We start from the raw sequence: 13,563 nt of genomic DNA, 5'->3' as shown, positions 1-13,563 counted from the left end.
TCATTTCCGAGCAAGTAGCTGGCTGCACATTCTAAACAACCTTTATTTCTTTTTTCCCATTTCACCCACACCCAAGGGCAACTTGGAAATTATCACATGACCCCCCCTACCCCCCCAAAACACGGGAGAGACGAGTACTAACTCTATAAATTATAACTGCTTGTTGCTTGATATCCCACAGTCTGCGTCTAACATTATAAAAACCAAAAGAACTCCGGATGCTGGAAATCAGAAGCAAAAACAAAATTTGCTGGAAAAGCTCAGCAGGTCTGGCAGCATCGTGGAGAGAAAGCAGAGTTAGTGTTTCGCATCCAGTTCTGAGGAAGGATAATTGGACTCGAAATGTTAACTCTGATTTCTCTCCACAGATGCTGCCAGACCTGCTGAGCTTTTCCAGCAATTTCTGTTTTTGTATAACTATATAATATCGGATATTACAATGACAGAAGTGCACTCTATATTTTATATTCACCTCATTGTCACCTAAGTAGAGGATTTTGCTCTCTCTGTATGAACACAGTCTGTCAGAATGCATGTAAACATTGCTTGGGAAAGTGATTGTCCTGCTATCACAACAGACCTGTGTGAAAACTGACCACTGCTTCCATGGTCCTTACTGGGGGGGAAGCTGGTCAGTTCAGATGAAGAGGATTATAAAGTTCGCCTCAATGTCAGGGTGCTTTTATCTCTTTGTAAATCATTGGGCCCACACAGAAATATCCGTGATGAAAAAAAAAATACATGCTTGCTTTAAAATCTTTTGCTTTTGACAAAGGGGCAACATTTTGCTGCTGTATCCCATGGATAGCTATACCACAGTGTGTGATATAAAGTATAATACCATACATCCCACTGACAAATACACAACAGTATGTGATTATGGTATATTACACAAAAATATCTCAATCAGAGAGACAAATTTATATTCTTCTGTGTGCCAGTGACAGAGGCATCATGGTATGTTTATAGTCTATATAATACCTTATATTCTACAAAGAGATACAGCAGGGTATGTTTATAATCTATATAATCTATATTCCCCCGACAAAGGCAGCAGGTTACATTGTATAATGTATATAATTCCCTGTGCCCCACTGACTGATAAAGGGTGGTATGTTTTATAGGCGTGCTGACAGACCCTGCAGTCCACACATTGTCTCGAAGTGGCTGGTGTTTCACCCCCTGCTCCTGAGGGGGATCTGCAGCTCCCTGGTTTCTTTGGGCTGTACCCCACGTCCCCAGTGGCTCAGCCCTGCCCCGTGTCCATTTCTTTGCAGTTCAATGCAGCACATCGAAGCATCGCTTCCCCCCCCCCCCCCCACCCCCTGCTCTCTCGCCACTCCAATCAAGGCCACAACAGCAAGAGGCTATCCCACTCCAGTGGGAGGAGGTAGGGGGTTGAATAGTGTTGCAGTCTATACTTCCAACTGGCTCACACACATATATATAAAAAAAAGCACAACTGCTTTCAATAAAGAGGAAAAATCAGGCATCCAGTTCCCTTGCACTAACTTGGTTGAAAGGAGTATATCCCCTCTTCCCCCACCCCAACAAACTACAATCTAATTTCCAGCATTTCATTTATATCTGAATCTTCCCCTAACCAGAGGAAGGGCTGAATCGAATTTATTTCGCTGTTAAGAAATTATAAACCATTTTTAAAATGCTGGACACAATATTTTACACACAAATTTACACTTTGAGATGTTGCTTCCCCCACCCCCCCAAAAAAAACACGTCAAGCGTAAAATTAATCACAGCCTTTCAAACTTCTCCAAAATTAAACTGAATGCTGTAAAATCTTTCCCTTTATGTTATCCCAAAGGGCTGAGGTGTGAGGGGGGGGACAGACTGTTATAGCATCTGGTACCTCACATTGGGAAAGAAACGGGGAGGTGGAGAGGGAGAAACAAGCAGGTTCCAGCGCTGGGAGTGACAACGAAAATCGCTTGCTTCTTTTTTTTTGTTCCATTTTGTGATCACTCCCAGGGATTAAAGACAGTGAATACATCACAACCCGCGCAAGTTAGCAGTCCCTCCACCCGCCCCTGCGTGCAGGAAAATACCTTACGACGCAGCAACAAAATAAGAGCTTTCTGTTCAAAAAAAAATTACATTCATCGATTTTTCCCTCCACCATCCCCCCCCCACCACTCTCCCTCCTGTGGCCCCATGCATCCCAGACAAGACTATGTGCAATCCTGCATTGAAACAGCATCATCGTGGACACCGAGCATCAAACAGACTCAATAAAAATCGTTCCAAACCTGTCTGCCCTTTTCCCAGTGTCTTCTCTAGACGGTATGGTCCCACATACTGTGCACAGCCGCCTTCTTTTGTGGATGTTGTCATTGTGTCCGTTTTATCCCCTTCCTCCTCTCAGTCTTGTTTTATTTTTTTTGAGATTTGAAGAGGGACCACTGTCCTCCCTTTTTGTTCAATGTCTTGCTTCCTTCCCCCACCCCCCCCCAACCCCCCCCCCCCCCCCAAACCCCACTCTGCCTCCACCTCCCCAACCCCCACTCTCCCCCAAGACCCTTGGGTTGGCAAGACAAGAGATGGAGGTTGCCTCAAGATCCTGGTACCAGCATTATTCTCCTCTCTCTATCTACTGCTCCCCCTCTCTTCCAATCCAACCTCAGCACTAAACTAATCCTGCAACCTGCTTCTTTTTTTTCTTATTAAGCTTCCATCCGGGAACTCTCAATGACAACCAGTCCTGACTTAACCCTCTGCTTCCCTGGAGCCTGCCGAGAACAGGAGTGAAAATATATCTGTGAGGGGAGAACTGGTGTTGGAAATAGGACAAAGAATTGTTCTCACTTGGAATATGTCACCCTCTGGTTATTTTTGCATGTGTCTGGCACCTGGATCAATTTTGAAAACATCACAGAATTTTTACAGCGCAGGTGGTGGCCATTTGGCCCATCATGCCTGCCCTGTCTTGTGCCATTTCCTGCACATCCTTTTAAATTAATAGTGTGATCTGAATACCAGCCATGACCCATTAAACTGACTCAATGTATCTCACCATTATTTTTCCTCAAATCTTTGATGTATCAGGCTGTGTTTGTGTTTATGGTTTCACATGTCCTCTGTGTCATGAGTTCACATGGTATTGGCAACTGACTATATGCATCCAGGTAGCACAGGGGTTAGCACTGCTGCCTTACAGCACCAGGGACCCAGATTCAATCCCACCCTCGGGTGATTGCCTGAGTGGAGTTGGTATATCCTTCTTGTGTCTGTGTGGGTTTCCTCCAGTTGTCGCCCCCAGTCCAATGCAGGTTAGGTGGATGGACTGTGTTAAATTGCCCCACGGTGTGCAGGCTAGGTGGGTTAGCCTTGGGGAATGCATGTTTACAGAGATGGAGTGGGTCTGCGTGGGATGCTCTTTGGAGGGTCAGTGTTGACTCAATGGGCTGAATGGTCCGCTTCCAGACTGAGGGATTCTATAAAGTGCTGGGATATGGATTTTATACTGTACCAACCTTGCTGCAGCTTTGTCAGGAGGTCTTAGGCTAAAGTCATTCCATTAATCTGAGCAGATAATCCAGGCTAATGAGGCAGTGCAGATCTGAGGGAGTGCTGCAGTTTCAGGAGCTCAAAATTTTTAACCTCCCTTCCCTGACAGCACTACATGTGTACTGCCACTGGCACGGGCTACAGCACTGGGAGAAGGCAGCTCCCCACATCCTGATTTGATGAGAGATTTTTTTGCTAAATTACATTCACAAACAAATGGCAAGAGCTTTTATGGGTATAGAGAGAGAGTGGGGGAGAGAGACGTGGAGAGAGAGATTGTAACTAAAGTAAATGTGGGAGCCTTGAAGAATTCAATTGGACAATTAATAGCAAGGACTAAGTAAGAAATTTAAACTAATACTTTTTCATTGGCCTTCACAGTGAGGACAGTATAAACATCCCAAATCTGTCACATGAACAAGGTGCAAAGGGGAAGGAGAGAGTCAGAGGGAAAGGGGCGAGAAGGGGTGTGAGGGTCAGGTTGGGGGAGGAGGGGGATGGAGGTGTTGATTCCCATCCTCACTCCTCCAACCTGAATGTCATAATACTCCACCCCTCACCATCCTGTGGTCTCACTTTCCATCCTCACTTACCCTGCTCTCATTCATCACTCTCATGCTCCCTCTCCTCACACCCCCATTCTCTCTCCACCCCCCAATTCATCCTCCCCAACCGCTCCCATTACTCCTCCTGTCCCCACTCATCCCCACACTCCCATCCCCATCCACCTTTGTGCTCTCTCTCTCTATACTCACTGCCTCTCCATCACTCCCACCTCTCTCCCACCACCTCCACTTCCCCCACATCACTCCCACCTTCACACCCTCCACCTTCACTGCTCCACCTCATTCCCCCGCCTTCACTCCCTCCACCTTCACTCCCTCCACCCTCACTTCCCCACCTCACTCCTGCCTTCACTCCCTCCACCTTCACAAACCCATCTCACTTCCCCGCCTTCTCTCCCCTCACCTTCACTCCCCCCCCTTTACTCTCCCCACCTTCACTCCCCCCACCTCACTCCCCTTTCAGGACTCCAGTCAGTGGTTCGAGTCTGCCTGAGCAGTCCTTTGTGTGTGGCACCATTGGAATAGCATGTGGAGATGGAGCACGTCAGGAATCAGCGTCATGCTGGGGGTCAGCAGATGTCCAATTTCTGGAGGCCATTCAATAAGGTGCCATAGAAAAGATTATTACCCAAGATACCCCACAACATGGACAGGTCGTGCACTCACCTGGACTGAGGATTTGTGAACACACAGGAGATGAATAGGTCATTTTCCAGCTGGGAACAGATACTGGGAGGGGTGCCACAAGGGTCAGCCCTCGAGCCTTAATTATTTTCTTTCGATATTCATAACTTGGAGCAAGGGGAAAACTAATGTGTCTAAAGGTGCTGATGATACAAAAATAGGAATGTGGGTGGCATGGTGGCTCAGTGGTTAGCACTGCTGCCTCAGAGCATCAAGGAGCTGGGTTTGATTCCAGCCTTAGACTGTCTGTGTGAGGTCTCTCTGGGTGCTCTGGTTTCCTCCCACAATCCAAAGATGTGCCGATCAGGGTGGATTGGCCATGGGAAATTATCCCATAGTGTGCAGTTAGCCTTGGGAAATGCAAGGGAAGAAGTCTGGGTGGGATGCTTTTCAGAGTGTTGGTGCAGGCTTGATGGGCTGAATGACCTCAAGCTGCACTGTAGGGACTCTATGCCCTTCTGGGGTGGCCTCATAGCACCAGGGTCCCAGGTTCAATCCCAGCCTCGGGGGACTGTCTGAGTGGAGTTTGCACATTCTCCCCATGTCTGTGTGGGTTTCCTCCCACAGTCCAAAAATGTGCGGGTTAGGTGAATTGGCCATACTAAATTGTCCATAGCGTTAGGTGCATTAGATTAGATTAGATTACTTACAGTGTGGAAACAGGCCCTTCGGCCCAACAAGTCCACACCGACCCGCCGAAGCGCAACCAACCCGTACTCCTACATTTACCCATATTTGTTCACAGATTTAGATTATTCTCATCAATACAAGATCAATTAATTAGTCAGAGGGGAATGGGTCTGGGTGGGTTACTCTTCAGAGGGTCGGTGTGGACTTGTTGGGCTGAACGGCCTGTTTCCACACGGTAGGGAATCTAATCTAAAAAAAACAGATGGGAGGAAATGTTGTGATTACACATGCCAACCTCCCATCCACGGACTCCCACCGACACCTCTCACTGCTGAGAAAAGGCAGCCACTATCATCAAAGACCCTTCCCAGCTCGGTGGTACTCTCCGCCAACCTCTTCTGTAAGGCAAAAGAAACAAGAGGCTGAAACACAACAGGAAGGGCTTTTGCTCGAAATGTCGATTCTTGTGGTCCTCAGATGCTGCCTGACCTGCTGTGCTTTTCCAGACCATTCTAATCTTGACTCTAATCTCCAGCATCTGCAATACTTACTTTTGCCAGGTTCAAGAACAGCTTCTTCCCCGCTGTTATTAGGCTGCTGATTGGATTTGAAATTAGAGAGATCCAATGTTGATTTTGCTTTTGTGTGCCTCCGGTGCAGTGTAATCTGTGTGTAATCTCTGTCTGAACCCTCTATGATCTATATGTCCTTGTATGTTATGATCTGCCTGTACTTCTTGCAAAACAAAACTTTACACTGTATGTAGGGACAGGTGACAACAATAAATCAAATCAAATCAAACATTAGGAATTTGCAATGGGATATGGATAGATTGAGTGATCAGGCAAACATTTTGCAGTTGGGGATGAATGTAGTAAAGTGTGAGATCATGCACTTTGCTTGGAGTTGGTATGGAGGTGCAGCAGGTAATTAAGAAGGCAAGTGGAATTTTAGCCTTTATTGCTCAGTATAAAAATAGGGAAGTCTTGTCACAATTATACAGTGTGTTGGTGAGGCCCCACCTGGAATACTGTGTCCAGTTTTGGTCCCTGGATTTAAGAAAGGATATGCTGGCACTGAAGGTGGTTTGAAAGAGATTCGTTAGGCTTATTCCTGGGATGAAGGGATTGACTTATCACAAACAGCTAAGTAGGTTAAAGCCTTTGTTCATTAGAATTGAGAAGAATGAGGTGTGATTTTATACAAACGTACAAGATTCTGAGAGGAATGAAGATGTGGGAGAGTCTCTAATGAGGGGACACAGTTACAGAATAAAGGGGACACTGATTTGAAACTGGGACATGAAGGAATTTCTTCTCCCAGAGGGGAGTGAAGGTCTCAGACTTTTCCGTCCCAGAGAGTTGTGGAGGCTAAATCGTTTAGAGTATTTTGAAGAGGAAGTGGATAGGTTTTTGAGATATTGAGGAGTTAAGGGCTACGGGGAGCTGTCAGGGAAGAGGAGTTAAAGACTGGGGCAGATCAGCTGTCATCTTATTAGGAACAAGGAACAAGAATAGGCCACTTGGCCCTTTGAGCTTGTCCCACCATTCAGTAACACGGTGGCTCAGTGGCGAGCACTGCTGCTTCACAGCGCCAGAGACCCGGGTTTGATTCCCACTTCGGGTGACTGTGGGGAGTTTGCACATTCTCCCCGTGTCTGTGTGGGCTTCCTCCGGGCGCTCTAGTTTCCTCCTACAATCCAAAAGATGTGCAGGTCAGGTGAATTGGCCGTGTTAAATTGCCCATAATGTTAGGCACATTAGTCAGGGGTAAATATGGGGTGGGGGAGTGGGTCTTTGGAGGGTCAGTGTGGACTTGTTGGGCTAAATAGCCTGTTTCCATACTGTAGGGAATCTAATCATGGCTGAGTTAATTTTAACCTCAAATTTACATTTCTGCATATCCCCGATAATCTTTCATCCCCTTGGTAATCAAGAATCTATCTACCTCTAACTGAAAAATATTTAAAGATTCTGCATCTACAGCCTTTTGAGGAAGACAATTCCAAAGACACTCACCCTCAGAGTCATACAGATATAGAGTACAGAAATTCGGTCCAACTTATCCATGTCAACCAGATATTCTAAATAAATCTAGTCCCATTTGCCAGCAGTTCACCCATATCCCTCTAAATCCATCTTATTCACGTACCCATCTAGATGCCTTTTAAATGTTGTAATTGTACCAGCCTCCACCACTTCCTCTGGCAGCTCATTCCACACATGCACCACCCTCTGTGTGAAAAAGTTGCCTCTTTTATATCTTTCCCCTCTCACCTTAAACCTATGCCCTCTAGTTCTGTATTCCCTTACCCTGGGAAAAAGGCCTCAACTTTTCACCCTATCCATGCCCGTCATGATTTATAAACATCTATAAGGTCACCCCTCAGCCTCCGATGCTCCAGGGAAAACAACCCCAGCCTATTCAGCCTCTCCCTGTAGCTCAAACCTTCCAGCTCTGGCAACCTCCTTGTAAATCTTTTCGGAACCCTTTCAACATCTTTCCGATAGTAGGCAGACCAGAAGTGAACGCAGTATTCCAAAAGTAACCTAACCAATGTCCTGTACAGCTGCAACTTGACCACCCAATTCCTATATTCAATGCTCTGACCAATAAAGGCAAGCTTACCAAATGAGAAAAGAACGGTTCCTCATCTATAGTTTAAATGAGTGACCCCTGGTTTGACACAATGACCTCCCAGTTCAACATGTTTGTTTTCAACAACCACCAGGTCAAGTCCCCTCAGGAACTAACATGTTTCAATTAAGTCACCTCTGACCCTTTGAAACTCTAGAGGCCTGGCCCATCCAGCCTTTCCTTATAAGGGATTCAGCTCATTGTCTCATCCACTTGTTGAATGTCGTTACAAGTTTGAGGGGCCAGATGGCCTAATCCTGCTCCTGTTTCTTATGTTCTTGTTCTCAAGGGATGGGTAACAGATTCTTGCCATGGTGCTCGTGTCCCATGAATGAATGAATGTTCTTTTGGGCGAACTGCATTTTGGAAAAGTACCTCCAGTGTCCTGGCCAACCCTGAAAACAGACAGCCATGTTGCTGTCAGCGGGATCTTGCTCCGCACAAAATGGCTGTCACGTTTCCCACGTCGCCATGGCAATGGCACTTCTAAATAAGCACTTCATCAACTGGAAAGTGTTTCAAGGTTGTAAAAGGGGCTATAAAAATGCAAGATCTTTCTCGCACAAACTTTTATTGACTTAGTCAGTTGTTGCTGCTACTCAGTTTAATGTTGGTGACGTTGGGCATGAGTCTTCCTACATGCCGTCTGCTTTTCACAAGCTGAAAGGGACATTCCAAAACCCATCTTTCACAACTTCAACACATCCCAAAGCACTTTCCATCCAATGGAGTGTGACTACTGTTACCTTACAACGGGGACTACTGTTCAGAAATTGTAAAGTGCATTGGGACATCTTGATGTCATGAAAGGTGCTATACAATCCCAAGTTATTTCTTAAATGATAAATCACAAGTGAAGATATGAAAACATTCTTTTTTTTTAAAACATGAAAGTTACTTCAGTGTGGGGTGCTGGATGTAAACTCGATATTTTCTAGGAAGTTAGACATTTTTCTAAGCAATCTGTTTGGAGATGTAATGACACACATCTGGAGCAAGTGGGTTTTGAACCTTAGACTTGTAGCTCAGAGGTATGGATGCTACCACCGTGCAACTGGAGTCCTCCAGTCTTGTGTTACATAGGCTGATATCGCACACTCTCTCCAATGACTGTTAAGGCAGTGTTTAGCACATTTGCCTTCATCACTCAGACCTTTGACTATAGGAGTTGGGACATTATGCTAAGGTTGTACAGGACACTGCTGAAGCTATTTCTAGAGTACTGTGTCCAATTCTGGTCCACCTGTTATAGAAAGGATATATTTAAATTGGGGAGGGATCAGAAACAATTTACTGAGATGTTACTGGGTCTGGAGGGTTTGAGTTATAAGGATAGGCTGGGTCTTTTTTTCACTAGAGCGTAAGAGGTTAGGGGTCACCTTATTGAGGTTTATAAAATCATGAGGGGCATAGCTAAGGTGAATGACAGGGTTTTTCTTCCCCAGGGTGGGGGGAGTTCAAAGTAGGGGGCATATTTTTAAGATGAGAGGAGAAAGATTTTAAAAAGACATGAGGGGGATTTTTTTTTTACACAGAGTATGGTTTGCGTGTGGAATGCACTTCCAGAGGGAGTGGTGGGCGAGAGTAGTTACAATGTTGAAAAAAACATTTGGATAAGTATATGAATGGGAAAGGTTTGGAGGGACCTGGGCCAGGAGTAGGCCGGTGGGACTAGCTTAGTTCGGGATTGTGGTTGGTGTGGACTGGTTGGGCCGCAGGGTCTGTTTCCATGCTGTATGACCCTGTGCGTCTGAGGGTACACACGTGTTTACCCCTAACTGGGAGTTGAAGCTTGATTGAGGATGTCATTTAGAGACAGGCTCTAACCGCAAGCCTTTCGTGCAGTGTCTGAACTGAGATATCACTTTTTTTATATACTGATAAAACCTGAAGTTGTCTTGGGATCGAGTCGTGAAGGAAGTTCTGGGATTTACATATTGATCAGTCAAAACCTGCATCCCCATTCTCAGTGATTAAACACTTAATGGCAATCCAGATTTGTTCAATACATCACATCCGTTCTATGACACTTCGAACTTCTACAATAAATTCTGTGTCCCATGATCTGTCCCACCTGACAAAGGAGCAAATAAACCACTTGGACTATATTTGGTGTTGTGTGATTTATAACAAGGTTCATTAAAGCAGCCAACACCTCTCTGCAAACAGTCTGGAGGTTTCGGCTGCAGCTCCAGTTGCCCTCATGCTTTTGGTTTTTGTAGGTTCTCCAGCCAAAGGCAAGTCTGACCCTCAACGCTACAATCTCCTCCACAGACTGAGCAAAGGGGCAAGTTCAGAATCCACCCCCAGGCTGAAGGGGTTCAATTCTCAGCTGTTGGCACCAACCTCATCCACACAGGTCTGTACCCACCTTCCCTCCATCCCGACTGGGGATGTTTGCTGATGACTGTACAATGTTCAGTAACATTCACAACTCCTCAGTCCATGACCAAATGCAGCAAGATCTGGACAATACCCAGGCTTGGGCTGACAGGTCGCAAACAGCAGTCATGACACACAGGTGGCACGGTGCTCAGTGGTTAGCACTGCTGCCTCACAGTGCCAGGGACCCAGCTTCAATTCCTGCCTTGGGCAACCGTCTGCATAGAGTTTACACATTCTCCCCATGTTTGTGTGGGTCCCCTCTGGGTGCTCCAGTTTCCCCCCACAGTCCAAAGACGTGCAGGTTAGGTGAATTAGCCATTCTAAATTGCCCCGTGGTGTTAGGTGGATTAGTCAGGGGTAAATGTAGGGGAACGGGTCTGGGTGGGTTGCTCTTTAGAGGGTCGGTGTGGACTCGTTGGGCTGAAGGGCCTGTTTCTACACTGTAGGGAATCCAATCTAACCATAATCAAATATCAGGCAATGGTTATCATCAATTAAAAGATGATCTAACCGCCATCCCTTGACATTCAACGGTGTTACCATCACTGACAACATCCTGGTGGTTATCATTGACCAGAATTGGACTCAGCAGATAAACACAATGGTTACAAGCAGGTGAGAGACTAGGAATACTGCAGCACAAAACTCGCCTCCTAACACCCCAAAGCCTCTCCACCATCTGCAAGGTACAAGTCAGGAGTGTGATGGAATACTCCCCAAACCCACAAGCACTCCCATCTAGAAGGACAGGGCAGCAGATACAAGGGAACACCACCCGCTGCAAGTTCCCCTCCAAGTCACTCACCATCCTGACCTGGAAATATATCACTGTTCCCTTCACTGCTGCTGGGTCAAACATCCTGGCATCCCCTCCCTAAGTGCATTGTGGGTCTACCTACAGCACAGGGAGTGCAGCGGCTGAAGAAGGCAGCTCACCCCCACCTTCTCAAGGGCAATGGGGGATGGGCAATAAATGCTGGGCCCAGCCAATGACATCAACATCTCACGAGTGAATTTAAAAACCCCATCTTCACCAAGGACCTAGGGAGACAACCAGCAAAATAACAACATTTGGAAATGAACTTGCTGGAGCTCCATGTTGAAGCAGGAATGACAAGTCACCCCAGTGTCTGATTTGTAACGTTGGCTGGCTTCTCTTGCTGGGGATTCTGAGTTGCCATGGCAACATAACCATTTACACACGTGCTGACATCTTGGCTCACAATCTGTCTGGCACTTGTTGGGGGGGGGGAAACCCGTTTTTTATAAACTGAATCTCCAGCATGAGCAGGAGGACGCAGTGCCTAAGAATGTAAAAAACAGCCAGGAGTCAGCAGTTTGAGATGTGAAGCCCCGGCTGCTAGAGGTTCAACAGGCTGTACTGGAGACCATCACCAACTAGAGACATTCAACCCACCACTCTTTGAGAATCAACAGCATTGAAACTTTACAAACAGGGGGCCAACACATTTCAGAATTAGGTAAGTACAGGGGCTCCCTGATTTACAGATGTCTGACTTACAAATGTTCATATTTATGAAGGCAATCCCATACGGGAGCTGTCATAGAGTCATACAGCACGGAAACAGACCTTCGGTCCAACCAGTTCATGCTAAACATAACTAAGCTAGCCCCACCTGCCTGCTCCTCGCCCATATCCATCCAAACCTTTCCTATTCATGTATTTATCTGAATGTTTTATAAACGTTGTAATTGTACCCATATCTGCCACGGTCTCAGGAAGTTCATTCCACACGTGAATCACAGTGTCCAGAAATTTGCCCCTCATGCCTTTTTTTTAAAATCTCTCTCCCCTCACCTTAAAAATGTGCCCCCCCTAGGGAAAAAAAATTATTAACTCTATCTATATCCCTCATAATTGTATAAACCTCTATAAGGTCACCCTTCAACCTCCTACGCTCCAGTGAAAAAAAGTCCCAGCCTAAGCAGCCTCTCAAACCTTCCATACCCAGCAACATCCTGATAAAGCTCTTCTGAACCCTCTCCAGCTTAATAATACCCCTCCTATAACAGGGCAACCAGAACTGGACACAGCACTTCAGAAGAGGCCTTGACAACCTCAACATGAAATCCCAATTCCTATCCTCAAAGGACTGAGCAATGAAGGCAAGCTTGCTAATTGCCTTTTTAACCCAGTTTAAACACATGAATGTTTCCTGTACTTATGAATGGCCCTGCATTGAGTTCCAACTTGATTAAGTTTTTTTGAAAAAGTAACAATGAGGATTGATGAGGGTAGAGTAGTAGATGTGACCTATATGGACTTCAGTAAGGCATTCGACAAGGTTCCACATGGGAGACTGATTAGCAAGGTTAGATCTCCTGGAATACAGGGAGAACTCGCCATTTGGATACAGAACTGGCTCAAAGGGAGAAGGTGGTGGTGGAGGGTTATTTTTCAGACTGGAGGCCTGTGACCAGTGGAGTGCCACAAGGAACTGTACTGGGTCCATTAGTTTTTGTCATTTATTTAGATGATTTGGATGTGAACGCAAGAGGTATATAGTTAGTAAGTTTGCTGATGACACCAAAATTGGAGGTGTAGTGGACAGCAATGAAGGTTACCTCAGATTACAACAGGATCTTGATCAAATGGGCCAATGGGCTGAGAAGTGGCAGATGGAGTTTAATTTAGATAAATGTGAGGTGCTGCATTTTGGGAAAACAAATCTTAACAGGACTTATACACTTAATGGTAAGGTCTAAGGGAGTGTTGCTGAACCAAGAGACCTTGGAGTGCAGGTTCATAGAACCTTGGAAGTGGAGTCGCAGGCAGATAGGATAGTGAAGGAGGTGTTTGGTATGCTTTCCTTTATTGGTCAGAGTATTGAGTACAGGGGTTGGGAGGCCATGTTGCAGCTGTACCGGACATTGGTTAGGCCACCGTTGGAAGATTGCATGAAATTCTGGTCTCCTTCCTATCGGAAAGATGTTGTGAAACTTGAAACAGTTCAGAAAAGATTTACAGGGATGTTGCCAGGGTTGCAGGGTTTGAGCTATAGGGAGAGGGTGGGGGCTGTTTTTCCTTGAACATCAGACACTGAGGGATGACCTTGTAGAGGTTTACAAAATCATGAGGGGCATGGATAGGATAAATAGACAAGGTCTTTTCCTG

General features: G+C 45.9%; 1 protein-coding gene across 3 annotated transcripts in view; it reads right to left on the bottom strand.

Moving 5' to 3' along the window:
- Nucleotides 1-2,458, bottom strand: part of LOC140489299 (serine/threonine-protein kinase BRSK2-like) — a 189,300-nt gene extending 186,842 nt beyond the window's left edge. For all 3 annotated transcript variants that reach the window (XM_072588690.1, XM_072588691.1, XM_072588693.1), the window contains exon 1: nt 2,268-2,458. In XM_072588690.1, the coding sequence (XP_072444791.1) occupies nt 2,268-2,352 (85 nt within the window). In that variant the 5' untranslated portion in view covers nt 2,353-2,458. The remainder of the gene's footprint in view (nt 1-2,267) is intronic.
- Nucleotides 2,459-13,563: the final 11,105 nt, after the last annotated feature.

The sequence above is a fragment of the Chiloscyllium punctatum genome, chromosome 18 (genome assembly GCF_047496795.1).
Source record: "Chiloscyllium punctatum isolate Juve2018m chromosome 18, sChiPun1.3, whole genome shotgun sequence".
Lineage (NCBI taxonomy): Eukaryota > Metazoa > Chordata > Chondrichthyes > Orectolobiformes > Hemiscylliidae > Chiloscyllium > Chiloscyllium punctatum.
This window is presented reverse-complemented; position numbering and strand designations above follow the sequence as displayed.